General features: G+C 34.7%; 4 protein-coding genes across 8 annotated transcripts in view; 3 read left to right on the forward strand and 1 right to left on the reverse strand.

Moving 5' to 3' along the window:
* Nucleotides 1–26,984, reverse strand: part of Fkbp59 (FK506-binding protein 59kD) — a 172,689-nt gene that overhangs the window by 51,988 nt on the left and 93,717 nt on the right. The window lies entirely within an intron of this gene.
* On the forward strand, nt 841–4,625 carry LOC138189229 (farnesol dehydrogenase-like). The gene is made up of 5 exons (XM_069131363.1): nt 841–1,292; nt 2,094–2,220; nt 3,129–3,261; nt 3,770–3,910; nt 4,338–4,625. Exons 1-5 carry the CDS (start codon nt 1,001–1,003, stop codon nt 4,410–4,412), a joined length of 768 nt encoding a protein of 255 aa, XP_068987464.1. The 5' UTR covers nt 841–1,000; the 3' UTR covers nt 4,413–4,625.
* LOC138189235 (farnesol dehydrogenase-like) lies at nt 6,909–11,390 on the forward strand. The gene is made up of 5 exons (XM_069131366.1): nt 6,909–7,645; nt 8,839–8,965; nt 9,875–10,007; nt 10,526–10,666; nt 11,116–11,390. Exons 1-5 carry the CDS (start codon nt 7,351–7,353, stop codon nt 11,170–11,172), a joined length of 753 nt encoding a protein of 250 aa, XP_068987467.1. The 5' UTR covers nt 6,909–7,350; the 3' UTR covers nt 11,173–11,390.
* The window catches only part of LOC138186730 (uncharacterized), a 205,949-nt gene continuing 194,875 nt past the window's right edge, over nt 15,911–26,984 (forward strand). For 2 of the 5 annotated variants that reach the window (XM_069126862.1, XM_069126878.1), the window contains exons 1-2: nt 15,911–16,525; nt 20,165–22,444. In XM_069126862.1, coding sequence (XP_068982963.1) covers nt 22,292–22,444 — 153 coding nt within the window. In that variant the 5' untranslated portion in view covers nt 15,911–16,525; nt 20,165–22,291. Of the gene's footprint in view, nt 16,526–20,164; nt 22,445–26,364; nt 26,441–26,984 lie in introns of those variants that run through there. The other 3 variants (XM_069126869.1, XM_069126895.1, XM_069126887.1) reach the window with 3 other exon arrangements.

Consider the following 26,984-nt stretch of genomic DNA (forward strand, 5'->3'; position numbering starts at 1 on the left):
GGTTAAGAGCGTAGGAATTTTTCTCTAAAAAGATAGGAAACACTTGGCTATGTTCACTTACGACGGATGGGCGTCACGTGTTGTTTTACGAACTTCACAGAGCACTAGACACACGTCTGCACGCTTCGGCACTTAACAGCGAACTGTCACCGGACGTAACACCATATTTAAACGTTATAATATACCTTCATAATTTCTGACTTTTCGTAAAACATGAATACAATATATTTTTGGATAGTTACTTTTAGTCTGCTTTTTCCTTTTCTAAGAAAAAATTGTGTTCTGCCTTGTCTAGCGCGAGCGGTCAATTTGACGGGGCGACAAAATATTTTAATTACTCTTAAAACAATATTATGATGGAATTACACGTACGATCCATTATCCAAGATTTCAAATAAAGCTTTTGTTACAAAGTAACAACATGTATCCGTCCTTCTCTTCGGTTAAAATAAATAAGGAACGCGTTTGTAACACAAAAACAACCAAAGTGATCATAATAACCAATTTGTAATGAGTCGTCATTATCTTGTAGGTTTTGAATTCGGTAAACAGAAGTTAGCTGGTATAAACAAACACATGTAACGACCACTTGTGTAGAATAGGTTTTCGAGATCATATGGAATAGACAGCCATTTTTTGCATTGTTCTTAATTTTGTATTGGTTGTGATTATAAATGCAAATCACGCAATAATGAATATATGAAAGAAATAGAATCGCGATTTTTCTCAGAATTCTCATGATTTCACCATCAGCTTCTTTATAACTTTTATCCGAAACATCCTTCCGTATTTTTCATTTTGTGTTTTGAGATATTTTGCATCTGGGCACTCTGTAAATAGCAAGTTATTACATATACGTTTCCACGCGTATGTAAATACGCGTTACTTGCCACGGGACGTCTCAAGAGGCCGCTGATTGGTAGGGGCAAGAGTCTGAAATCCTTCTTATAACGGAAAAGTATTCCGCCCGCAGTTACTTTGCACCACGGTAATACAAGTGATGAATTATTGGTCAGGAAAAGTCGCAATTGTGACCGGCGCGAGCGCAGGAATTGGTCTCGCGATATCGAAAGAACTGGCTAAATATGGCATTAACGTGATTGGTTTAGCAAGAAAAATGGATAAGCTCGTGGACGCTGCTTCAATGATTGGACAGAATTTTCTTCCGCTCCAGTGCGATATAACGGATGAAGAGGAAATACTTATTACGTTCAAATTTATCGAGGAACAGTTTGGAGGCGTTGACATTCTAGTGAATAATGCTGGCATCATCAATTTCAGACGTGTCATGGGTAAAATATTTATTGATACGTCATTAAGTTAGAGTCACCGGTTTACTGTTGAAAGCGTACCATGGTACGAGGAAGAGGCATATTTGTTTTGTTGGATCGGAAGCTCAAACGTACAAACAAAAAAAATAAGAATCTTTGATTTTCCAAGATACGTTAATCTCAGTCGTTACAATTTCTAAGTGATAAATTTGGATAAATTGTTACCTATAAATTGGCATTGATATTTTACTGACGACTGCAACTTATGCTATGTTAAAAATGCTTTATAATTTTAAACTCAGCTTTACCTTTGTTAAGTGTTGAGATTTCTTATCTCAGGTTTTCGTCTTATGAATTCGGGTGAAACGTGAAGTATTAATTAAACAGAGATAACATTATAAATACAATGATAATAGTAGCGTCTTGCGGTATTGATAAATCAATAATTTGTGACATTAAAGGACGGAAGTGCGATATTTTGAAGAAGACGATATCTCCACAAATGACATTTTTACGCATTTTAAAGTATTCACAGCATTAGAGTTAGTCATCAGATGGTATAAATTATAAATCAAATCATATCAAGGAAGAACTCCCGAGAAACTACTAACTCTAAAATGGGTATGAAATTTAACAGCTCAGAAAGCCTGGGAAAATAACAATGATTAAAATAACAATGATACACGTATATAATACGCGTAATATATAAAAAATCCTACCATTCTACACACAAGTAGTTCCAATAAGTTTTACTGCAATTTGGATACATAATGATATGTATATTTGTATTTGTAAGATCTAAGTATAAACGTTCTGTTACAGAGTCAGAAGCCGACGAAATTCAAAACGTCATTAATACCAACTTGATAGCTCCAGCAATTCTTGCACGAGAAGCAATGAATTCTATGAAAAAACGCGACGCTAGGGGTCATATAATTAATATCTCAGGGTAATTATTACATCTTATATTTATTCCCTTAATAATTTACAAAATCATTGTTTCGCTTGAAAATATTTATTACCCTGTCTTCCTCTTCATTCTTTACAATTTTATTTTTTTTTTTTTTTAATCTAAATATATAGTTTTAGTTTTCATAATAAAATGATTCATAGCAAGACACATAACTCTTATATCGAACACTACAAAACAAACTCTATTCGTGGCAATAACGTTTTTGTTTAATATATTTTTATATTTATATTGTATATATTTGCTTAATTACAACTACTTAAATCATTAAATAATGTCAAGTATGGGTTGTCAGAAAATATTTGTTTTATTTTAGAATGAACTTTAATTAAATTCGAGAGATACTTTGTCCATATAATTCTTAGAATTTTAAAAAGCTATAATAGACCTATCAGACACAAAGAAAACGAGGAAAAGTTTATTTTTAATACAGTGTAAAGCCGGAATAAATAAATAATGTTTGTATTTCATACAGATATAGACCGATTTACTAAACTAAGATCTCATTTATCGAATAAATTCGACAATATGCAGGTGTTGCACTGCGTCTTTATATTTTTATATTCCATAAACCACTCAACCGATATAATTTTCGTCGATGTGAGCTCAACACCAAAAACCATAAAAATAAAGGATATGTTATCACATTTGCTCCTTTAACGCGATGTAACTTTAAGCAAACATCTTTCTGTTAATAATTATGGCTATTTTATTCTTCTGCGAAGTCATTGGAATTCTACTGCTCCTTTGTTATTACTTTTCCGTTGTTTGCCTGATAGAAGGAAGAACGTAAAAAAGTGTTATTAAAATCCAGGATGAAGATATTATGCTAATTTTGCACACTCAGCTGAATTTTGACATTTTTAATTATGACGCTATATTTGTAGCACACCCGGATTATATCTTGAAGCTGTGAGTGTACCGATGGGCATGTATGGTCCTAGTAAATACGGTTTAAAAGCTCTAGGGATAGAACTCCGTCACGAAATAGCGCAGGCCAAACTGAATATCAAAGTAACGGTAAGAGGTCATTATTTACATATGTATACAATATTATATAATGCTACCTTTGTTCGGTACGCAAAGACTAAGATTTAAGTCCTGTAAAGATGGAAGGCCATTTAATGTGAACTAATATTTCATGATTATGCATCGTTCCATTTAAAATTATTACAATCAACGAAAATAAAAGTTCATTCATTAATAGTGCAACTTATTACATTTTTCTAATAATGTTAATTTGATTGCTCGAAACAATTACCTTTTCAATATTTAGGAAAATTGTTCAAAATGAAATCAAATGGGTTGTCAGTGATATTCTCTTTTTAAATTATTCTCTTTACAACGAATTTGGAATGCGATCAGCCTGCTTGATATATAACGTTCCTACTTTTATAATTAAAATTGGTACAATGGAATTGTTTATGATTTTTCTTTTATTAACATAATTCTCAATAATAAAATGTAGTCATGCATGTATTATAAGGACATACTATTCTCACATTGTTTTATTTGTATATTTAAATAGACCATTAGCCCTGGATATGTTCAGACGGATTTGTTAGAAGAGCTTTATGATTTCTTGAAAGTCCCCCTAGATAATTTATTAAAAGATACAGACGTTGCCGAAACAGTGATTAGCGTGCTAGGAACATCGAAAATGGTAGAGGTATGTATAGATAAAATACCTGTCCATAAGACCATACACACAGTATCTCAAATTTTAATCCTTGGTTTTAATGTCCTTTATATTATTCTCGTTTCCTCGTTTCTGTAGATTTTGTGATCCTTTCGAGTCTAGGTACTCGAACAGTACCTGTATAGAGAAATATTATTTATTCTGTCGTTATATAAATTCATATAATTCGTATAACAACTGTAGAGTTACATATCGCTTTTTATACATTCGTTTATTTTAGCTCCTCTCCTATTTTATTGTTTTTTTATTTATTTATGTTCCACTAATTTCCCTACTTTATATTTTCATTTATTCCTTTCTTCATATTTGGACATTGGACGTATCTGTATATTGTGTGCACATTATTAATTATGCTGGTAATGTTTAACTTTAGTATTCATAAAAATAATGTTTGTAGATTTCGGAAATCGTGGTGTTACCACAAGGCATGGGATCTAATCCTGTTGTACCACCATTTTTGCCCGCTGACTGACTGAATCACAGGATGTCATTGCTTAGATGTCGCCAGCCGCTAATTTTAATGAATCTTGCAGCTGATTACGCCATTAAATCATTGTACGATGGAAATAAAACCCGAGAGTTACTTCTATCTTGCAAGTATCGGGCTAAATCAAGGAATATCTCTTTAGTTTCGATGTCGTTTTAATGTTCTGCTTATATAATAAATCATAAAGAAACGTAAGAACGTTGTTTGACTTCATCAGGCAGATTCTTTCGGTTCAACGCAACATAGAAAATCGGGATGTATCCTTTAAGAAATAAAACTTTGGATGTTTCGTTAAATTAATTATTTTATTTAATAAACGAGGAGTACTAAAGAAAGAGCTTTTTATTTTTTATTAAACGATATATTAAATAATATGTATTAAATAATATGTGGAAGCTAATGTTTAGTCCAATATTTTGTGTTAAATTCTCTCAACTTAATTCCCAGTGTACACCGTTGTTCAACAGTTACTTCTTAAATATATGGATCTTATATCTTCTCGTAGGTCTGCTATAGTTTTTAATATAAGATTATGCTAACATATTACTTCAATTCATTTATTATTTCAATATATAGTTCGTTGATGGCATCAAATGATGTGCCAAACTCTGGTGCCCAGATGTCGTGCGTGATAATCGTGAAGTCAATGTTGGTCTGCTTGTGATGTACAGTTTTAAATATAGGTCTACATAGGATAGGTGGGTATTCTTACCTATCTCATAGGTAGGCACACGATCCTTTGGATCATCTAGAGCATGGGAAGTTACTCTTGTTATTACTTTGTCACTATGCTTTGTTATATTTTATTTTATTTATTTTATTCGTGGTGTTTGTTTTATTTGTAATAAGCTTAGTATTTGTTTTTCTTGGCTGATATATATGTCATTCCATCGTGATAATGGGCATTGGACAAATCTTGGATTTCGATTAGTATTTCCAAAGGAAAGTAATAAGTAATTAAGATAATATATCTGTGACAAGATAAGTGCTCTATAATGTTTTCCATAGTGGAATAAAGATTGATGATTCATCATTAGTTTGTAATATTTGCGGACTTCTGCAAAAATCTTATATCTTTTTGATTTAATTAGAAAACTATGACTTGGTTAAAAAATTGTTTTATATATTAAATATTATAAAGAGTACAATTCTTTAGATATTTAATATATTTTTACATACTATGTGCACTTTGTGTGTTTTTGCATCTCTAAACATTCCACAAATGCATACAAATCTGCGGTCCATTCATCACTAATAAAATAAAAAAAAGTGGATGCTCTATTTAACCCTCTCATCTTATCTACCTTTCGCTAATAATTCGGCTTGAATGTTATGTCATTAATTGAATAATTGTAACATTGGAAAATGTAGCTATCTTAACACTAAGCCTGCCAGCGCTGGTCAAATTGACCGTTTTCGAACTTCTACACAAATGTAACCATATGTTTTTTCGACGAGTCGCGAAGAGACGCGATCGCGAGGAAGCGCGTCAACGGGAACCGTAAATTCTCGTTACGTTACGAGACAATCGACGCCACGAACAAATCTATTCCTTATTTCGGTTAGGATAATAGACATGGTTTTATTAATATAACACTTGATTAACAGTTCAAAGATATTACGCATTTCCAACAACTTTGTAGAAAAGATAGTTACGCTGGTGCGTAGATATAAGTTAAGTAGGTCACTGATTGAAGGGCGAGAATCCGGTAAAGAGATGTTGACTGTTCTAAAGATGATGAACAAGTGAAGTCCGGTGACAATGCTGTTGCAAAGGAAAACTCTTGTTCGGTGGTGATCGACCCTATCACTGGTCGCTTGCGGGTGGAATCCTGGGAAACATGGCAAAATCCACGTTTCCCCTATTTTTACCTGATGGAGCAATAACCATAAGGAACCTCTTGACTCGAAGATGTTTTATGCCACTTGATGGCTTTAATGGTAAATCAAAAAGCCTCGTTTTATGACAGTTCCTTAGGATTATTGCGATCCGCTTAATTCTATGTGCACAGCTGGTAGCCGCCTCGAACGTAAAGAGTCACCGGACGTAACACCATATTTAAACGTTATAATATCCCATCTTAATTTCTGACTTTTCCTAAAACATGAATACAATATATTTTTCGATAGTTACTTTTAGTTTGCTTTTTTCTTTTCTAAGAAAAAATTGTGTTCTGCCTTGCCTATCGCGAGCGGTCAATTTGACCGGCCGACAAAATATTTTAGTTACTCTTAATTAAATATTATGATGGAGTTACATGTACGATCCATTATCCAAGATTTCAAATAAAGCTTTCGTTACAAAGTAACAACATGTATCCGTCCTTCTCGGATAATAATAGGTATCGTCCGTCTTCGGTTAAAATAAATATGGAACGCGTTTGTAACACAAAAACTACCAATGTGATCATAATAACCAATTCGTAATGAGTCGTCATTATCTTGTACGTTTTGAATTCGGTAAACAGAAGTTAGCTGGTATAAACAAACACATGTAACGACCACTTGTGTAGAATAGGTTTTCGAGATCATATGGAATAGACAGCCACTTTTTGCACTGTTCTTAATTTTGTATTGGTTGTGATTATAAATGCAAATCACGCAATAATGAATATATGAAAGAAATATAATCGCGATTTTTCTCAGAATTCTCATGATTACACCATCAGCTTCTTTATAACTTTCATCCGAAACATTCTTCCGTATTTTTCATTTTGTGTTTTGAGATATTTAACTCGTTGCATCTGGGCACTCTGTAAATAGCAAGTCATTACATATACGTTTCCACGCGTATGTAAATACGCGTTACTCGCCACGGGACGTCTCAAGAGGCCGCTGATTGGTAGGGGCAAGAGTCTGAAATCCTTCTTATAGCGGAAAAGTATTCCACGCGCAGTTACTTTGCACCACGGTAATACGAGCGATGAATTTTTGGATAGGAAAAGTCGCAATTGTGACCGGCGCGAGCGGAGGAATTGGTCTCGCGATATCGAAAGAATTGACTAAATATGGCATTAAAGTGATTGGTTTAGCAAGAAGAATGGATAAGCTCGTGGAAGTTGCCGAAGTAATTGGAGAGCATAAATTTTTTCCGATCGAGTGCGATATAACGGAAGAAGGTCAAATACTTAGAACGCTCAAATGGATCGAGGAAAAGTTTGGTGGCGCTGACATTCTAGTGAATAATGCTGGCCTCTTCAGTCTCTCATATGTCATGGGTAAAATATTTATTGATATCAATCTATGATGCTTTACGAACATGCTTGTATTTGCATTTTCTTTTCCTGTAATCTTTTTTCTTCTCAAGTATTGCCAGTAATCATGGGTTATACACTTATTGTGCTGAAGGTGTAAAATGATTACAATATTCTGGATTCGTTTAATGCCAGTCATTTGTGACCAGATGGCTGAATAATATTTGTATCCAGGATTTTGCTGTAGCAAACCACTATCTGTAGTAGGAAAGCTTTCATTGGATAAATACCATTTATGTGCAATTAGTGTCTCAGAATTCGTTAGAATTATCTGAGAAGTCAGTTATGTGAGTAATTTCTAAAAAATCAATTTAGCTTTGCCATTAATATAATAGCCCGAGTGAATACAAACATTTTTCTGAATGATCTTGATTTATTAAGTTAACGTCATTAAGTTAGAGTTACCGGTTTACTGTTGAAAGCGTACCATGGTACGACGAAGAGGCATATTTGTTTTGTTGGATCGGAAGTTCAAACGTACAAACAAAACAAATAGGAATCTTTGATTTTCCAAGATACGTTAATCTCAGTCGTTACAATTTCTAAGTGATAAATTTGGATAAATTGTTATCTATAAATTGGCCTTGATATTTTACTGACGACTGCAACTTATGCTATGTTAAAAATGCTTTATAATTTTAAACTCAGCTTTACCCTTGTTAAGTGTTGAGATTTCTTCTCAGGTTATCGTCTTATGAGTTCGGGTGAAACGTGAAGTATTAATTAAACAGAGATAAAATTACACATACAATGATAATAGTAGCGTCTTGCGGTATTGATAAATCAATAATTTGTGACATTAAAGGACGAAAGTGCGATATTTATAAGAAGACGGTATCTCCACAAATGTCATTTTCACGCATTTTAAAGTATTCACAGCGTTAGAGATAGTCATCAGATGATATAAATTATAGATCAAATCATATCAAGGTAGAACTCCAGAGAAACTACTAATTCTAAAAAGGGTATGAAATTTAACAGCTCAGAAAGCCTGGGGAAATAAAAATGATTAATGACACGTATATAATACGCGTAATATATAAAAAATCCCTCCATTTTACAAACAAGTGGTTCAAAATAAGTTTTACTGTAACTTGGATACATAATAATATGTATATTTGTATTTGTAAGATCTAACTATAAACATTCTGTTACAGACTCAGAAGCCGACGAAATTCAAAACGTCATTAATACCAACTTGATAGCTCCAGCAATTCTTGCACGAGAAGTAATGAATTCTATGAAAAAACGCGACACTAGTGGTCATATAATTAATATCTCCGAGTAATTATTACATCTTATATTTATTCCCTTAATAATTTATAAAATCATTGTTTCGCTTGAAAATATTTATTACCCTGTCTTCCTCTTCATTCTTTGCAATTTTATTTTTTTTTTTTTTTTAATCTAAATATATAGTTTTAGTTTTCATAATAAAATGATTCATAGCAAGACACATAACTCTTATATCGAACACTACAAAACAAACTCTATTCGTGGCAATAACGTTTTTGTTTAATATATTTTTATATTTATATTGTATATATTTGCTTAATTACAACTACTTAAATCATTAAATAATGTCAAGTATGGGTTGTCAGAAAATATTTGTTTTATTTTAGAATGAACTTTAATTAAATTCGAGAGATACTTTGTCCATATAATACTTAGAATTTTAAAAAGCTATAATAGACCTATCAGACACAAAGAAAACGAGGAAAAGTTTATTTTTAATACAATGTAAAGCCGGAATAAATAAATAATGTTTGTATTTCATACAGATATAGACCGATTTACTAAACTAAGATCTCATTTATCGAATAAATTCGACAATATGCAGGTGTTGCACTGCGTCTTTATATTTTTATATTCCATAAACCACTCAACCGATATAATTTTCGTCGATGTGAGCTCAACATCAAAAACCATAAAAATAAAGGATATGTTATCACATTTGCTCCTTTAACGCGATGTAACTTTAAGCAAACATCTTTCTTTTAATAATTATGGCTATTTTATTCTTCTGCGAAGTCATTGGAATTCTACTGTTCCTTTGTTATTACTTTTCCGTTGTTTGCCTGATAGAAGGAAGAACGTAAAAAAGTGTTATTAAAATCCAGGATGAAGATATTATGCTAATTTTGCACACTCAGCTGAATTTTGACATTTTTAATTATGTCGCTATATTTGTAGCATAGCCGCATTATATCCTGAAGCTTTGTGCATACCGATGGGCATGTATGGTCCTAGTAAATGTGGTCTAAAGGCTCTAGGGATAGAACTCCGTCACGAAGTATCGATGGCCAGACTGAAAATCAAAATAACGGTAAGAGCTCATTATTTACATATGTATACAATATTATATAATGCTACCTTTGTTCGGTACGCAAAGACTGAGATTTAAGTCCTGTAAAGATGGAAGGATATTTAAAGTGAACTAATATTTCATGATTATGCATCGTTCCATTTAAAATTATTACAATCAACGAAAATAAAAGTTCATTCATTAATAGTGCAACTTATTACATTTTTCTAATAACGTTAATTTGATTGCTCGAAACAATTACCTTTTCAATATTTAGGAAAATTGTTCAAAATGAAATCAAATGAGTTGTCAGTGATATTCTCTTTTTAAATTATCCTCTTTACAATGAATTTGGAATGCGATCAGCCATTGATTGATTGATTGATGTATAACGTTTCTACTTTTATAATTAAAATTGGCTCAATGGAATTGTTTATGATTTTTCTTTTATTAATATAATTCTCAATGATAAAATGTAGTCATGCATGTATTATAAGGATATACAATTCTCACATTGTTTTATTTGTATATTTAAATAGACCATTAGCCCTGGATTTGTTCGGACGGATATGTTAAAACGGATTTATAATTTCTTGAATGTCTCCCAAGATGTTTTATTAAAAGATTTAAACATCGCCGAAGCAGTGATCTACGCGCTGGGAACACCGAAATCGGTAGAGGTATGTACAGATAAGATGCTTATCCATAAAACCATACACACTGTAACATCTCTCAGCAACATCATTGTCTCAAATTTTAACCCTTGATTTTAATGTCCTTTATATTATTCTCGTTTCCACGTTTCTGTAGATTTTGTGATCCTTTTGAGTCTTGGTACTCGAACAATATCTGTATAGAGAAATATTATTAATTCTGTCGTTATATAAATTCACATCATTTGTATAACAACTGTAGAGTTAGATAACGTCTTCTATACATTCGTTTATTTTGGCTCCTCTTCCATTTTATTGCTTTTTTATTTATTTATGTTCCACTATTTTACCTACTTTATATTTTCTTTTATTCCCTTCTCCATATTTGGACATTGGACGTATCTGTATATTGTGTGCACATTGTTAATTATGCTGGTAATATTTAACTTTAGTATTCATAAAAATAATGTTTGCAGATTTCGGAAATCACGGTGTTGCCACAAGGCGTGGGATCTAATGCTATTTTACTATGAAGTGTCTGAATCACAGGATGTCATTGCTTAGATGTCGCAACCAGCTGATTTTAACGAATCTTGCAGCTGATCACACCATTAAATCATTGTACGATGGCAATAAAATCCGAGAGTTACTTCTATCTTGCAAGTATCGGGGTAAATCAAGGAATATCTCTTCAGTTTCGATATCGTTTTAATGTTCTGTATATATAATAAATCATAAAGAAACGAAAGAACGTTGTTTGACTTCATCAGGCAGATTTTTTCGGTTCAACGCAACATGGAAAATCGGGATGTATCCTTTAAGAAATAAAACTTTGGATGTTCCGTTAAATTAACTATTTTATTTAGTAAACGAGAAGTACTTGAGAAAGAGCTTTTTATTTTTTATTAAACGATATATTAAATTATATATATTAAATAATATATGGAAGCTAATGTTTAGTCCAATATTTTGCAAGAATTTTTTGGTAAATTTTCTCAACTTAATTGCCAGTGTACACCGTTGTTCAACAGTTACTTCTTAAATATATAGATTTTATATCTTCTCGTAGGTCTGCTATAGTTTTTAATATAAGATTATGCTAAAATATTACTTCAATTCATTTATTATTTCAATATATAGTTCGTTGATCGCAACAAATTGCATGATATACAACGTTTATCACATTGCGTGTTTTACGCAACGGCTACTGGCTTTGGTCAGTCGGTTTCGCCAAAATGATACGTATATTAGAGTGTGAAAATGATGCGCCAAACTCTAGCGTCCAGGTGTCGTGTGTGTGAATTATGAAGTCAATGTTTCTGTGCTTGTCATGTCATGTTTTAAATGTAATGCCACATAGGATAGGTAGGATATCTGCATTACCTATATTATCCTACTCATATGTAATTATAGGTAGGTACTCTTACCTATCTCATAGATGGCATACTTTCGGGTACGTCTGTAATCATAAGTAGGTAGAGCCAGCCAGATTGGTACACGATCCTCTGGATCATTAAGAGCATAGGAAGTCACCCTTGTTACTACTTTGTCACTATGCTTTGTTATACTTTATTTTATTTATTTTATTCGCGTATATTTGCTTTATTTTTAATAACCTTAGTATTTGTTTTTCTTGCCTAATATATCTATCATTCCATCGTGATATTCATTAGGAAAATCGTGGATTTTGATTAATATTTCGAAAAATTGAATATCTGTTGAGTTAGGATCGGAAAGTAATTTAGGCTTTTTTGACTAAATTTGAATTAAAGACTAGACTAGATTTGAATTAAAGCTGTGACAGAATATTTTGGCCTGTACTTTAATTGTGATATAATGATTGTTTTCTGTAGCTTTGCGAATTCTAATACGACACAGCGATTCTTCCTAGTGTTATTGATTATAAATAAAGAGTCTTGGATATTAGAATTTTTCATTCTTTAACGTATTTGAAGTCGAATTAGAAAGACAATAACTTTTAATTAAGTTTGTAAAGTTGTGATTTGTAAATATTTGAAATAAAATTTTCTTTGCTCAGATGTAATGATTTTTATTGAATTCATTTCAAAACACAGTGCTGCTATATTTTTTATCGCGTTTGTTTCAGTTACTTATTTCTGTATAGTTATATCTGTGCTGATAAATGATTGTGTCCTTTTAAATAACGTTATGTTTATAAAATGTTCAAATTCTTCTACAAAAATTGGAGGGAAATATGTTCTTGAATCACTTAATATAGGTAAAGAGGGTGGTAATTATCAATAGTCCCCAATATAGTTCCATCACATCTTTCATTTAATAATTTGATATTTTTTTGTGTCTAATATGTCTTCCTCTCAGCTGTTTTTTTAAAGATCCAATAAATTAGTACAAATTTATTAACATCTAGGTGAAGTATTACTTATATATATGAATTTTCAATAATATCTCAAATACATACAAACATTAATTATTTACTAATTTTAATACGAATTAATCCTTCTGTGAATCATTAAAGAATTCATTAGGTACTTCCCTTATGTTTATACGTGTTTGGCTTTGTTTTTTCCGACGATTGAGTTGATACAATATGTAATTCCAATATTTGCCGTCGCAAGTTATAGAGGATGTAAGAAACACACTGATCTTTTTCCAGGTCGGCATTTCAGAACGTGAAGTTATCGAGGAGGTACACAATAGACGTGATACTCGATGCTGTTTCGTGTTCTATGTTTTGGAGACTATCCATAGAGGTCATCTGACCCCCCATATCATTTTCATGTCGCATGGGACGTTATCGATTCAGTATAGTAGTGATTCGAATTGAAACTGAGTTTTCCTCTGAAATTACAAATCAGGCATAAAATAGAACATCTTTTAATTGAAAAATGTAGAATTTTACATTTTTACAATATGTACTTTTTCAGTCGTATTATGATACCACTGGTTGAAAGAGTGTTTTCATGTAGAACATTTTTATAAATTACAAAGGATAGTTTTTTTGTATAATATATTTGTAGCCAGAAAATATAGAGGACGCTGTGTGTTGCTTCCGCCAAAACACCGTAGCCCATACCAACAACAAATTTTCCATTTTGAACTGAAAATTACAACTTGGGCTTGTTGTTATATATTACTGCATCAATTATAAGTCGTCTTCTACAACAATACAGGTGAAATACAATAAATAACAATGAATATTTTATTTATTACTTTTTAAACATATAAGTCAATGGAGGGATATATAATTGAAATTCTATAAAGGCATGACATAAGAATATGCGAGAATAGATACTTAAGGCATATAATGTAAAAAGAGTATCCCTATGTGTATTTTTAATATATTTTAATATATTTGCTATATTTAATAAAATGTTTCGATTATTATTTATTATTTTTTAATTTGTGAAATAATAAATTGAAGTAGATGGAAACCAATTGCAGGAAACGTTTGTTACACATTCATTTGCATCATAAAGCAAGTTGTTTAAGTTTAGTGATTTAGCTTTTTATACAAGTGATTTGTTCATTTATGTGTTCATAATTTGTGTGAGGCATATCGTATGAAGTGGCAGATTAGTGTCAATTGAAAGTTAAATATCTTACTCCAGTTATATTGATTAGCTTATATTATGATGATTATTCACAATTTACTAAATATACTTTATGCGATATATGATGTTCGATACTCTTTGTAATTGTACTTTGATATGTTTTTAATTTATTACTATTCATCGAAATATATCCATATTAAATTGTTTACTTTGGTGTTACAATATTTATCGAATTTTCATGAATATGTTATGACATTGAGAAACATAAAAAACCGTTCTCCGTTTTCATTGTAAACAAGGTAATAATGTTGGTCAATGTTTAAATTGTAACTAAAATGTATGTAAGATTTATATTATTACGGGTAACAAAATGAAGTTCGGTACATTTGAAAAATCTGTACACTCCATTACAGCGATTTTCCAGCAAATGGTTAATTCCTCATTAAATTTGGAAATGAAATGGTTTTTATTTAGAAATTAATTCACCTTTAAATTATCCTTTAGATAAAAAACTTGATATCGAGCATGGTATATTTAAAATTCGGTAAACTTGTGGGTTCAAAAAACAAGGATATACACTCGTATATTTGTACATCTCTATTTTTTATCTTACTAAATACTATTTTATCGTTATTACCGATCTCTTTTTCAAGATCCATATTTAAAATAGAAATGAATGAAATGTACAACAAAGATACGAAGAATCATGCGATCAACCGTTTTCAGCATCATATTCTTTCCTCAAGATTCTACATTGTTCATTCAATCATTAGAAATCAAACAGAAGGGTAACGTGTCACAGTTACGATAATCATGCGTCGCTAATAAATATAAATGAATAACTTATTACTTATTGTAATTAGACTTATACATAGTTTTGTCAAAGTACAAAACAGCTGTCCGAATAATAACTTTTGTAGAAATCTATCACACAAGTCAGCGACAGAAATAGTTCATCAATAATTACTTCGATCAGATCAGTCTCATTGTTCCCCACTAATAATGACAAGAATCTCTATTTCTTTCAACAACAATTTCACGTTATTACCTTCCAAAAAGAAAAAAGAAAAAAAAGGAAATCGCACGTTATCTGGTCGAAAAAGCTATCTGTTCGTCAGTACCAATACGATTCGTCAATACTATCCGATGGATCATCCTCATCGTATCTCGATAAGGAACTTCCGTCAAAAACGTATACGATCCATCCTCGACCGTGGTTCTCTTGCTCCACTCTGCTCCCCCTTGGTCAAATTGCATTTCGGGTTCGCATAGCGCCTCGCCAGGGCAGGAAGCGGCAGCAGGCTATATCGCAGAAAGTCCGTTCGGTGTTGCACGGTATATATACGGTCCAGAGACTGCGCAGCATCCCCACGACCGACGAACACCACACGAACGCCACGTAAACGGGACACAGAGCGGGGGTGATAGGGGAAGGATTTCGGCTTTTAATCCGTAGATGTGGATACGTGGTGGGGTTCTGCAGGCTGGAACAAAGTAGGGAGGAATCCCGAGCGCTATGGTGGTAATGATAACGCGAAACCTGCGGGTCGTCCTTCTGTACCACTCCACTCTTTACCCCTCACCGTTTTTCGCCCCTCTTTCTCACGCTCCCACTACAACCTCCCTCCCTACCAAACCATCATCCCTCCCATCGTCAGACGTTCCGGCATCCTGTCTCACACCCTCCGTCCTCCACGGTTGGCGGGGGTTGCTACTTGCCTCCTAGTGACTTTCGTGGGGCCGAGTAACACGTGCGTGCGGAAACGCGACCGGTATCCTTCGATGATACCTCCAGATCGGCCGATTGCTAAATCGATCGTATCAACGCGATATCGTAACGGTATTTTTACGTGCCTTGTCGCGGGTGATAGTTCTATTGGTGGGTGACTCTGGTGCCGTCGATCATCGAGAAGCTGCGCTCATCAGCTGACTGCTAAGAAGAACTCGAACTCGCGATCGTACACGGTTCGATATCGATTTGGTTTAGTTTGCTTTAGTTCGGTCATCACGACGAATTGCATTTCGATGACTGGCATATGTTGGTCGGTCGTGTCGGTTTGAAGATCGTCGTTGAAGGGCTGATCGGCTGATCCTTTCTTCCAGAGGAACTATGGATAGGGTGTTGTGTGTCTGTGAACGACCAGAAGCATATCGTTTGTCGCAAGATATTCTACACGTTGGAAGGTGAAGGAATTATCGACTTATTGTCGATGTCGTTTCATCAGTGATTTACTAGTCGAAATCGGTAGCAATCCATTCGGCCGGACGCCAATTGTAGATCGATATCGCGTACAATAGTGTTTGATCTCGTTTTCGTTCACGAAAGAAACGCTAAGTTTGTTGTGCGATTAAAGTAAGTAGAAGTTCCGATGGTATAGGTGAAGGTTGGATTTACTTCATAGTATATTTATTTTCGTTTCGAGAATATCGGAGGAAACAACGTGTTTTTTAATGAACGTAATTAGCCGTTCGCTCGAGTGACGTTCGTTTTACTTCGCGGAAGGAAGCACTCGAAGAAGGAATGCCGTTCTAATAAAGCCTCGTCGCGTGATGACGATTGTTCGGTTAACGAGAAAAGCTCTGACCTTCTTGCACAATTCCAGTCGACCCGATTTGAAATCGCGTAATTCATTTATGAGAACCGTCCAGAAATACAGGCGTCCGCAGCTCGACTCGTCCTTAAGGAGAGAAATAGACCGAGGAAGCGGAACAATGCTATATTTGGATTAGTTCGACGGTGCTTTTATCACCTTAAACATGATGTTCGATTGCTTCGCGTCTCTATATCGGATTCGAGAAGTTCTCGTTATCCTCAAAGTGGTTTCTTTGTTGTTTGCGTGACTCTACTAACGCGTACGGGCGAAAAGGAAGATAAGATAAAAGTCAAAGGAAAAGGGTTAATGAAAAGAGAAGTGCTGACAAAAGATTCTCCGAGCTGTTGGCCTTCCGACAACGTGTCTTTTTGACTCTTTAACGTTAAAGATCGAACCTAGATACATGTGCGTGTTGTTTGTAGTAAACGTATTACGCACATTTCTTTGTAGGCTCCTCATTTTTTAGCGGTTGATCATATGTATATTTTGCACATTAATATCCTCGTTTTTCAATTCGATTTACGATTCTACCCGTTCCATAAAATTATATTACGAGATTTTTCTATATGTCGTATTTTTACGAATTATGTTGCAACTTTGTTTGTAACGCATTTATTCCTCTTGTCGCATTCTAAATCTCTCATTATACGCCTCAACTTAAGGTGACGTTATTTTTTTTATTTTTCTCTATCAATAGTTTACACATGACTTAATCCTCAACATCTTTTAAAATTAATTTCTCAACCTGCACTCGTAGTATTATCACTATTCTTTTTTCTCCAATAAAAATTACTTAGCGACAGTTTCGATATTTCAAATCTTGGAAATCTTAAAATTGGAAGTTACAAATTTAGTCCAAAATTTAGTCCTTGCGAAGTACGGCTTCCATATTTTTTAAAAACGCTATTTGACAAAACAATATCCAACGTTTACGCGAAATATTCCTTGCTGGTGAAACGATAGGGCGATAGGAAAATAAAAGGGTGGTTCCGCTCGATGGTCCGTGCTTACTGTCCCTCTCGATCTTCCGTAATGACCAATTGGAATGATCGATAAGCCGAATGACAGTCAGGCTCGTATTTGTGTAAGAGCGTTGCTGGAAAGACGGGAAAGGGCTGGAAAGTGATGAGAGAGACAGCAATGCAGTCAACGTATAATGGGCGACGTATTTGACGAGCAGGTTATGCTGCTTCTTACTGGTTGCTCCTCCCTCTCACTTTCACTCTTTCTCTTCCTCTTTCTCTCGTCCTGTCGCACTTCAATTTACATGTACGCCGTGTGCTTATGCATTATAGTGTCAGCCAAGCTACCAAATGAGAAGCAGGTACTTGCTTAGGAAATAATTGTGATCGTTAAACGAATCGGGAGTCGCGGTTTGGACCGTGGAATTGAACAAACAATGCTTTTGTGTTCCTCCAACGGATCTTAGCGTAAAGAATAATTATTCCACCGGAGGTTGGAACGATATTTTTTTAGGTTGATTTTGTGAGGTTCCATTTTATCGTCGCATAAAAATGGTGATCCGGATTCGTTGAAAGTGCACAATCGGGAAGGAGAATTTCTTCGATTCTTGTCTTCAGAGGGTTGAAACAAAATGAATATTACGACTTGGGGGTCGATATAGGACGTAACCAAAGGATAATAGTGCGATCGGTGGTTGTTTCTTTCATTTATAGTGGTATTTGTGGATCTGAATACGTAGTACTTATTTCAAAGAAGCGAGATAATTTCGTATCGTCTGCTTAAATTAAAAATGTTTTGTTTATATTATATGTTTCAATTTCGCATTTAAAACTTTGTTTTACCTTTTGGTTTTCGCGTTACTGATTTCTATCAGTATGTATGTATGTGAATCATTTTTGTAGTTTCCATATCATGCATTCCATATCATGGGGTGTCCTCGGTTTTTCTGATAAATTGCGGACATAATTTTCAAGTGAAAATAGAAAGTAAATACGGTACAAATTTTGGCTGCAACTTTTTTATTGTATTTTTATAGTTAAACGCTTAATATTACGGGAAATAAAGACATTTTATAATAAATCGCGATCTCTTACATGTATTGCACAATAAAATATTTGTTCGTGATGTTGTGACAAAGCACATTTAATTATACATGTTACATTAGATTCAATATTCATTACTCATTTCATAACGAAACATCTAGATAGAGTTAATTTTCACATAACACATATATTTTTCTTATTGCCATTTGTAAATTATATCCTCACAATTTGTTAGAAAAGGCCTAATTTGAAAAATCCTATATGTTCAGTTTTTCTTCTATGTTTTTACAAATATATAGATATATTTATAATATAATTATTCTATTATTTCTACACCAATCTTCAAATTCAATTAACTATAACCCAATAACCACCGAATTCGAGTAAAGCGATGGCCGTCTTCGAGTCTCCTTTGACGTTACATTTATTCATCCCCAAATCATACGGACAAGTGAAATTCGTTTACGAACGAATCGGAGACCGAGCGGTAACACGAGCGATGAAAGCGCGGACTAGAATCACGCGAGGCAGAATCCACGTAGGTGGCACGTTCGCCCGGTCGCGCGCAGTTTATGATAATATTTAATCCAGTTAAAGCGAAGGGTGAATATAGAACGAACAGGCCGAACCTCGTGGTGGTTAGTCGATGTCTCGATGCACGGTGTCGTTGGTAGCGGTAATCCAGTTATGCTCGAGCTACGGACGCAACGCGTTGCGGTCTACTAACGGTCCGACCGAATTCTGTTCACTGATTTACTCGTCTATCGTTTATGTTTCAACCGATCGTACAAACAGAAGATCGGACGATCAAAAATAGACGAGACAACCGCGTAAGGAAGAACAAATCTGGACCAATTGGAAAAGTTTGCGACAACGATTTTCCATGTTCCGGCCCGCGAACGACTAATTTCCTCGGTTAAGCGGATTACGGGGTTAGTCACTGACGTTTGCCGCGTTCCAACTGACCACGCGACGCTTTGATCTTCCATCGAGTGCCAATGTCTATTGTTGGCAAAGCAAATTGACGTGGCCAACGTGTCTCTCCCTCTGTCTCGTTTCGTACGTGACTCGTACCCTTCGATGATCCTGAGTTTGTTAATCCTTTCGTTAATCCCTTACACCCATTATACGGAGTCCTGACAATGTCGAAGATCAGAGCATCGATTCGGAAGTAGGTCCGTTTGGTAATGGTTCGTCGGTTTAAAGCTTTGCCTTATCAGGCCATCAGAATCGATCGGTTACGGCTACAGACGCGTCTTAATGTTCCGTTGCTGCGAATCTCATCGGTTCGCGAAGCCTTCGAGTTCGAGAGGCTCTTTACCAATGGTGATACGTGTTTCGTCGGTTCGAGCAGATTTTTCGCAACATGGTGACAATTCCACTTATTTCCAGGTGATCGCCTACGATCGTTTCGTATTCTGAAATCAACTGGAAAAATATTTGGTCCGGTGCTATAATCGAAAGTTCCTTTACTTCTTACGGCTTCTGTCCTATAATGAGTACAGCGTTGTCGTATTAGTGAATCTTTGTTGTTCGTGCTGTGATCAACGACCCAAAGTGTTGCGATCAAGATCCGGATACTTTTGAAGAAATAATTCGTTTCATCGTGAAAGTGTTTGAGACGTTACCTCGAGGAATAAGAAATAACCGTTCGAACGAGTAAATCCTGCAAATCTTTCGATATCACAAGGAAATGACTTTGTTGTCGCGAGTCGAGTTCGATCGAAGGATCAAGATCGAAACATAGAAAAACGCGAACTAAAGGATCATTGAGGAAAGCTAGTTCCATTGCCTGGACCCAAGGATCCGCTCGAAGTATCCAATGGTTTTTCGAGGACTGGTCGGACATCATGCTCGATCTCTTTCGCATTTCGGTGCCACGGTAGCTGGAATAGAATCGATCACACAGGACGCTAGAAGGGAGCAGAGCTGCGAAGTACGTGGAAGTCATCCGAACGAAGAGATACACGACGAGGGGACGATAAAGGGACGTAGATATCCTTGTCACGGTCTCTTGATTGTGGGAACACGTTTTACTCGTGGCGTCCTGCGCGTTCGACTTTTAATGAACAACGGCACGTGGCCTTATAGCTTGAGTCGACGACGAATAAAAAGAAGTAGAAAGAAGGCGTTCAAGGGGCGAATAATCGAGCGACATTACAAATGTTCGTTATTCCTATGACTTATAATCGTTGTTAGTGAATTAATGAAATTCTAATTTTTGATAGAGAGACGAGAAATCCAAGGGTGTTTAGTTCCTTCGTCGAAGATGGGGATGTTCCATGTGAATAGATGACGAGAAATTAATACCCGATCTGCCTTCGATGTATGTTGCTCGTATTATCGGTAGAACATTATATAGAATATGAGACGTTGATCGTTGAAAGAGTTTAGAAGATTTGAAATTAGACCGTGAATAGTCGGTCTGTTTACGCTACAGGGAATCCTGATGGAGGGAAGCTTCAATTAGAAAAAGTCCAGCGGGGAGCGAGTTTGTTCTTGGCGAAACGGTGAATTTACGACAGCTTGGGAGGAACGTTAAACTGCTCGTAACTGGGTAAGAAAACGAACGTAGACTGGTAAACGAAAGAAGGATTATTCCTACGATCGATACCCTTTCTTCCATTGTAAGATGTTTAATCCTTCATACGGTTCCTAAAAGGATTTACTCCTCGATCGTGCTAGCTAGGTGTGTTGAATCTGCTCACCTTCGAAAGCCTTCGGTTGTAAAACTATTCCATTCGATCGGACAAATATATTGAGAGTAGCCGTCGAAACGTGAGAAGAGAGCGCGCGAAAGGGACAAGGCAAGCCGAAGAGTCACGTATCCTCGTATTCGCCTCTCTCGCGGGAAATCATCGTCCACAAACGAATAGAGAGAAACATCTCGCCGTTCCGTACCCCTTTTCCCGTGACATCGAGAAAATTCGTAACAACCGATCCGTTAAGAAGATATAAATCCCACGATCATCGAAAGGGAAGAAAATTTCTCGGCGAATTATCCCCGTAAAGCCTCTTTGTATCGTACGCCCATATTACAAGCTTTTTAAAGCGAGAGTTAGCTACTTCCTTTTTAGATCTTGATGTTTAACGAAACAATGAATTCCAAAGCGAAGGAACAAGATTGGAGTACCGCTTAACGACGATTGTCTGTTTAGTCGAAGTCAGTCGAAGTCAGATACAAAAGGGAAAGAGACCTGGGGAAAACTACCAAGAATTGAAACGAAATCGTGGGCGGAGTTTGAGATAAGGATATCGAACGAAGGGAACTCGTGAAAATAAAAGTAAACAACTACGATAGACCGGGAAATCGGCTGAAATCGAAGGCGGGAAAAGCGGATAACTAGTCGAACGCGGTAGCTGACCCGCTTTCATTCCTTTTCCGAGGGATTTTCATCGTAGCTGTCCGGCCGCGGGTGCCGATCTCTTAAAAAGACTTAACGTTTACCACGAAGGAACGAGAATGTACCCTGGTTGGAGCATTGGGAGAATCGGACCCTTTACCGGGAACACGAAGAAATGAAGTTATCAGTATCAGCTTATAGAGCTCAGGCCAGTGCTCACAAAAAGATCCTTTCCAACTATCAGCATCAGTTGAGTTACGGGGCCACCAATCAGGCGTCCTCGGCCCGGACCCCCTCTGATCCCGCGACGTTCCTTACTGCCTTCAAGGTTAGAGTTCATTTACCTACTTTTATCAATAGTGTTAAATATATATTTAATCATATTAATTTTTTAAATAATAAAATAATAGCAAGTTCTCGGATGTATAATTATGTAGGGAAAGGTTTCTTCGTAAATGCAGGGTATCCATCTTAGAATCGGCAAAAACTTGATTGAATGATATGTTTCACGGAGTTCGGTGTGTTTTATCATGTGTCAATGGTGAGTATTTGTTCTGGGAATAACTAGATTTATGAATAAATGGGATTCGTTTATAACGTGATATCGGTCAGGGTCAGGATTATTACCATGTCTTTCATTCCTGATAGGAAAATGGAGAATGGTCGTTAAGCTTCAAATATTTGCTTAGGCAGTATTAGGTCAATAGCTTTTAAATTGTTTTCGTGATTACTAATTGCTAATTTTTTTTCAAGTGGATAGTAGTTTTCTATATTCCGAACGAGCTCGTATTTTTGACAGTACGAAAATTAAAAGATAATTTAGAAGACAAACTCTGGAGAGTTTGATTATTTTCACGCAATTCCAGCAATTTTCTGTTTATTTAGGTGTATTTGAGACAATGTTTGCTTAGTTTTTTTTATAAAACTAGACTTTATGATAGAGAAGCGGTAAAAGGTAAACCCCAGACTTTACTTGGAATACGTAATTTTTTATTAAACGCATACACATAGATTACAAAATCATTTCAAAAATAATTCGATTAAATAAACTCGTGATAGGGTACGTATTTTATTGTAAAATCGAACAAATCAGAAACTATTAAAATGGTATTAAGAAAGGATAAGCTCGACAGTTTTTGGGACAAATGTAGAAGCGTTTCAAAATCGGAACGAGTAAAATTAAAAAAGCTAATCAAGGAGAACGTACGAAAGGACGAAAAACGTGGTAAGATGTACGTGCTTGGTTTTTATTCGGGTCTTAATTGTGACTTCAGTTTTTCTACAAAACTGTGGTTCTCTTTCTAGCATTGTCCTCATTTTCATAGCAGATGTACTACTTGAGAAATAAAAAGGTTTAATTCTAAAAACTTTTAGTAAGCTTAAAACGTGTACTCTTTTCGAGTATTTACCGTTTTCCCTTTTAATTGTCAAAATACTTTTCGAAAAATAGTGTAAAATTAGGGCATCCATTGAGAAGTTTTTTGTAAAACTTCGCAAAATTTTATTCTCTGATTACTTATTACTTGAGAATTTCAGTTACGTGTTATCAACCAATTAATACGTCTTCAAAACTTTTATCTTCTAAAGATATTATAGAAAAAAAAAAAAAAAATGGTTTTTTATAACTCCAAACTATAACTCCAAACTATAAGCTAACCACGATTACGTCGTTTTTAATAATCACCGTAAAACTGTAATAATTTCTAAAAATTAGAATTTATCCAAAATTTTATATTCCGTTCGATTTTATATTTTTATGCACCAAGCTAAATAAATCTGTTTTTTATCGTCGTTAAAAATCCCCTATTTAAGAACTCGAGAAATTGTAAAGTAATCTACCAGTCTTTGACTTTGATGGAACGAGATTTCGACTTGCCACGCCATTACAAATCGTCACCGCGACGCGCGACGTATCGCTTCTTAATGGCATCCTCGATTTGCATGTTAGCCGCGTGATTTAAATTTCAAACGAATTTCCGTGCTCGTTGTATCGAGCAACCAAACGATTTCGACACGCTCATGTCGTCGATATAACGACGACGACTCTCGCACATGTTCCAACGGGACAAACCCATAGAAACGACAGGAGGATTGTTGGCTGTAATCGCGATAACTATGCAGCTTTATCATCGTTGTAGCGTCGACCGCGTGTCGACGGTTGTTTTTTTCGTCGACGAAATTTGCCAGATGATAGATTTATCGACGGGAATAAGGGACTTAAAAGCTCACTCTCCATTAGCTCTATACCTGGACCGGGGAATATCGGCCGGAAATTAGAAATATCAATCGTTAGCACGCGTTTTAAAGCGAGATTTCATTCACCACGGCAAACGAACGCTTAATGGCCGGTGTTCAAGAGGGAGAGTATAATTTCATTTCTGTGCCGAATAAAATTGATCGCTTTTCAGAATTATCACGGTCATTGAGCCGTTCTTTATTATCTATGTTACATGTCTATTAACTAACAAATCATTTTTATAAAATATTTATCTTCTTATTGGCAAATTTTATGTATACGTTTTACGTAAATTATCGTGAAAGTATCTTTTCTAAATTTCATGTTGAATATACATATCCGTCACTAATCGGATTTTCCTTGCCTATATGTGCTATGTATACGTTGGAAAATAATTTTTATACAAAATTTACAATTCACAATTTAAAACCTTGTACATACATTTTACATTTTTATTATTGTGTGTTAGAAGATCATAGACATATAATATATGCAATAAATTTGTTAACTCTTCAGAGATTGATAGGATAATACGTCTCATGATGATTTTTACAAATACTGCTGGCTTGTATAATTTTTCTATCACGATTGGCCTAAGTATGATCTAATTACATATTAAACTACTTTTTACTTTCTTCATATTTGAGTGTATAATCCGCTATGAGTGTATTATAATTCATTGTTAAAAAATTTCAGGCGATGATTGCGACATTTTATTGGATTTTAAGTCTATCTTCGTGAAACATACATTGAACAGCTTAAATATCATCCTTTTTATTTTTTGGGTATAGTTGCAGAGTTATTATGACATTACGAATGCTAGTTCTCTTAATATAGATAGTAGCGTTAATGTAGGTGATTTCTACAGCAGTAGAGATAATCAGTCATTATAATGAAAGTTCGCGATCACATGGTTGGTTTCCATTCATTGTACAGAGTATACCTGAGAAAGATTGTTTTTCTTTATATTATGAACTCGTAAAGACGAGTTAATATTTCATTTATAATATCAACAACAACTAGTTATCATTGATAACTAGTAATTAATTTATTCACAAAAAGTATCCTACTTTTAATATAAGAATTATACATTTTGAATTGAATGGATCTTATTTTCTGTATATCTATTAGAGAAAATCATTTTATAGAGAATCATTTATACATGTAATCTAATATAGATTTTTATTTACACAAGAGTAATCTTGTAATTCTTAACGTGAGTTAATAAAACATCATTTGGAGAATTTTACGTCTATTTTACGTAAATTTGATGTGATCAGTAGAAAATTAGAGAAATATATCTGTACCTGAAATATATCTGACAACGAAAGAAAATATGGAAGAAAATAAAGAGCAAAGGAAGAACGAATAATTTGTTAATTTAGTAAAATTAAATACTTTTCTTGCATGCGGACAATTTTTATGCAAAAATTAGTACCGCAACATGGATTAAAGTTATTATATTTCTCAGATATACCCAGACTTGCAATGGAATTTTTAGGACCGCAATCTCCATAGAATTAAAAGCTCTCTTCGCTAAATCAGCTTTTAAAATGAAATTTTCCAAATCTATCTTTTTGGATATGTAACCAGATGATGTTTGACAAGGTAATATCGCATTTAAAAAAATTAACACCACTAAATCTTCTCTATTTTTAATAAATAATAAATTTGTGAGGAAGAACGAAATACAGAACGAAATAAAGAACGAAATAAAGAACGAAACAAACAAAATAAAAAACCAAATAAGGAATGAAATAAAGGACGAGCGGTAGGATAGGCGACGTATGTAACTTAATTCCGAAGGAGATGAACTGATTCTAATTTGATGCTCTCAAGTACAGATATATATTCTCAACTTCGAAACAAATAAGTTGCTCGTCGTTTTAATGTTTCGATGTTACAAACGACTGCGCCGTAGTCGAACAATTGTAAAAACTAACTAGCCAAGAGATTAAATTTCACCAGCGAAAACAACGGTAATTGATTTTTTTTCTTTTATATGGATGCAGCTCTGAGTGCGCCAGCTAGGAGCAACAGTCATAGAAAATGTCGAATAAACTGCCAGTGGTTCGTATATCGGTTCCCGTAAGTGTTACTGCTATCTACTCTGATTGAGTATACACTATACACACGGAAATTATTATGCGAAGCGCCGAAAGGAAAAACATGCGAATAATGTTCAGTTGTTTCCGCCCAGTATCCAAGCGTAGCGAGTAATCGATTGTTCGGTAGTTTTCCCCTCTTCCAGTCTTTAGCGACCAGACAGGGCGTAAATAGGAAAGATAGAAATCCTTAGCCTTTTTCACATGGCGATACACGTATGCGATACGTGTATGACATTATACATGTACGTATCGCGATACATATATCGCCGTGTGAAAGAGATCGTATGAGTTGTGATTTTATTCCTTACACGTGATGTCTAGCATTAGAAACACTGGTACGAGCTTTTTTATCCGAGAATTTAGTTTCGAATTATATTTCTTTCGTTATATTTACCATTTGGGTGTATTCTGTTTCTGTCTCCTCTTCTATCATTCGTAGTGAATGTTATGTATTTAAATGATTAGAGATAATTTTAAGCGATAGATTTAAAAATTAGTCGGAAAGTCTTTGTCTTGCAAAATAA

The sequence above is a fragment of the Bombus flavifrons genome, chromosome 2 (genome assembly GCF_040668555.2).
Source record: "Bombus flavifrons isolate JBK064 chromosome 2, iyBomFlav1_principal, whole genome shotgun sequence".
Taxonomy (NCBI): Eukaryota; Metazoa; Arthropoda; class Insecta; order Hymenoptera; family Apidae; genus Bombus; species Bombus flavifrons.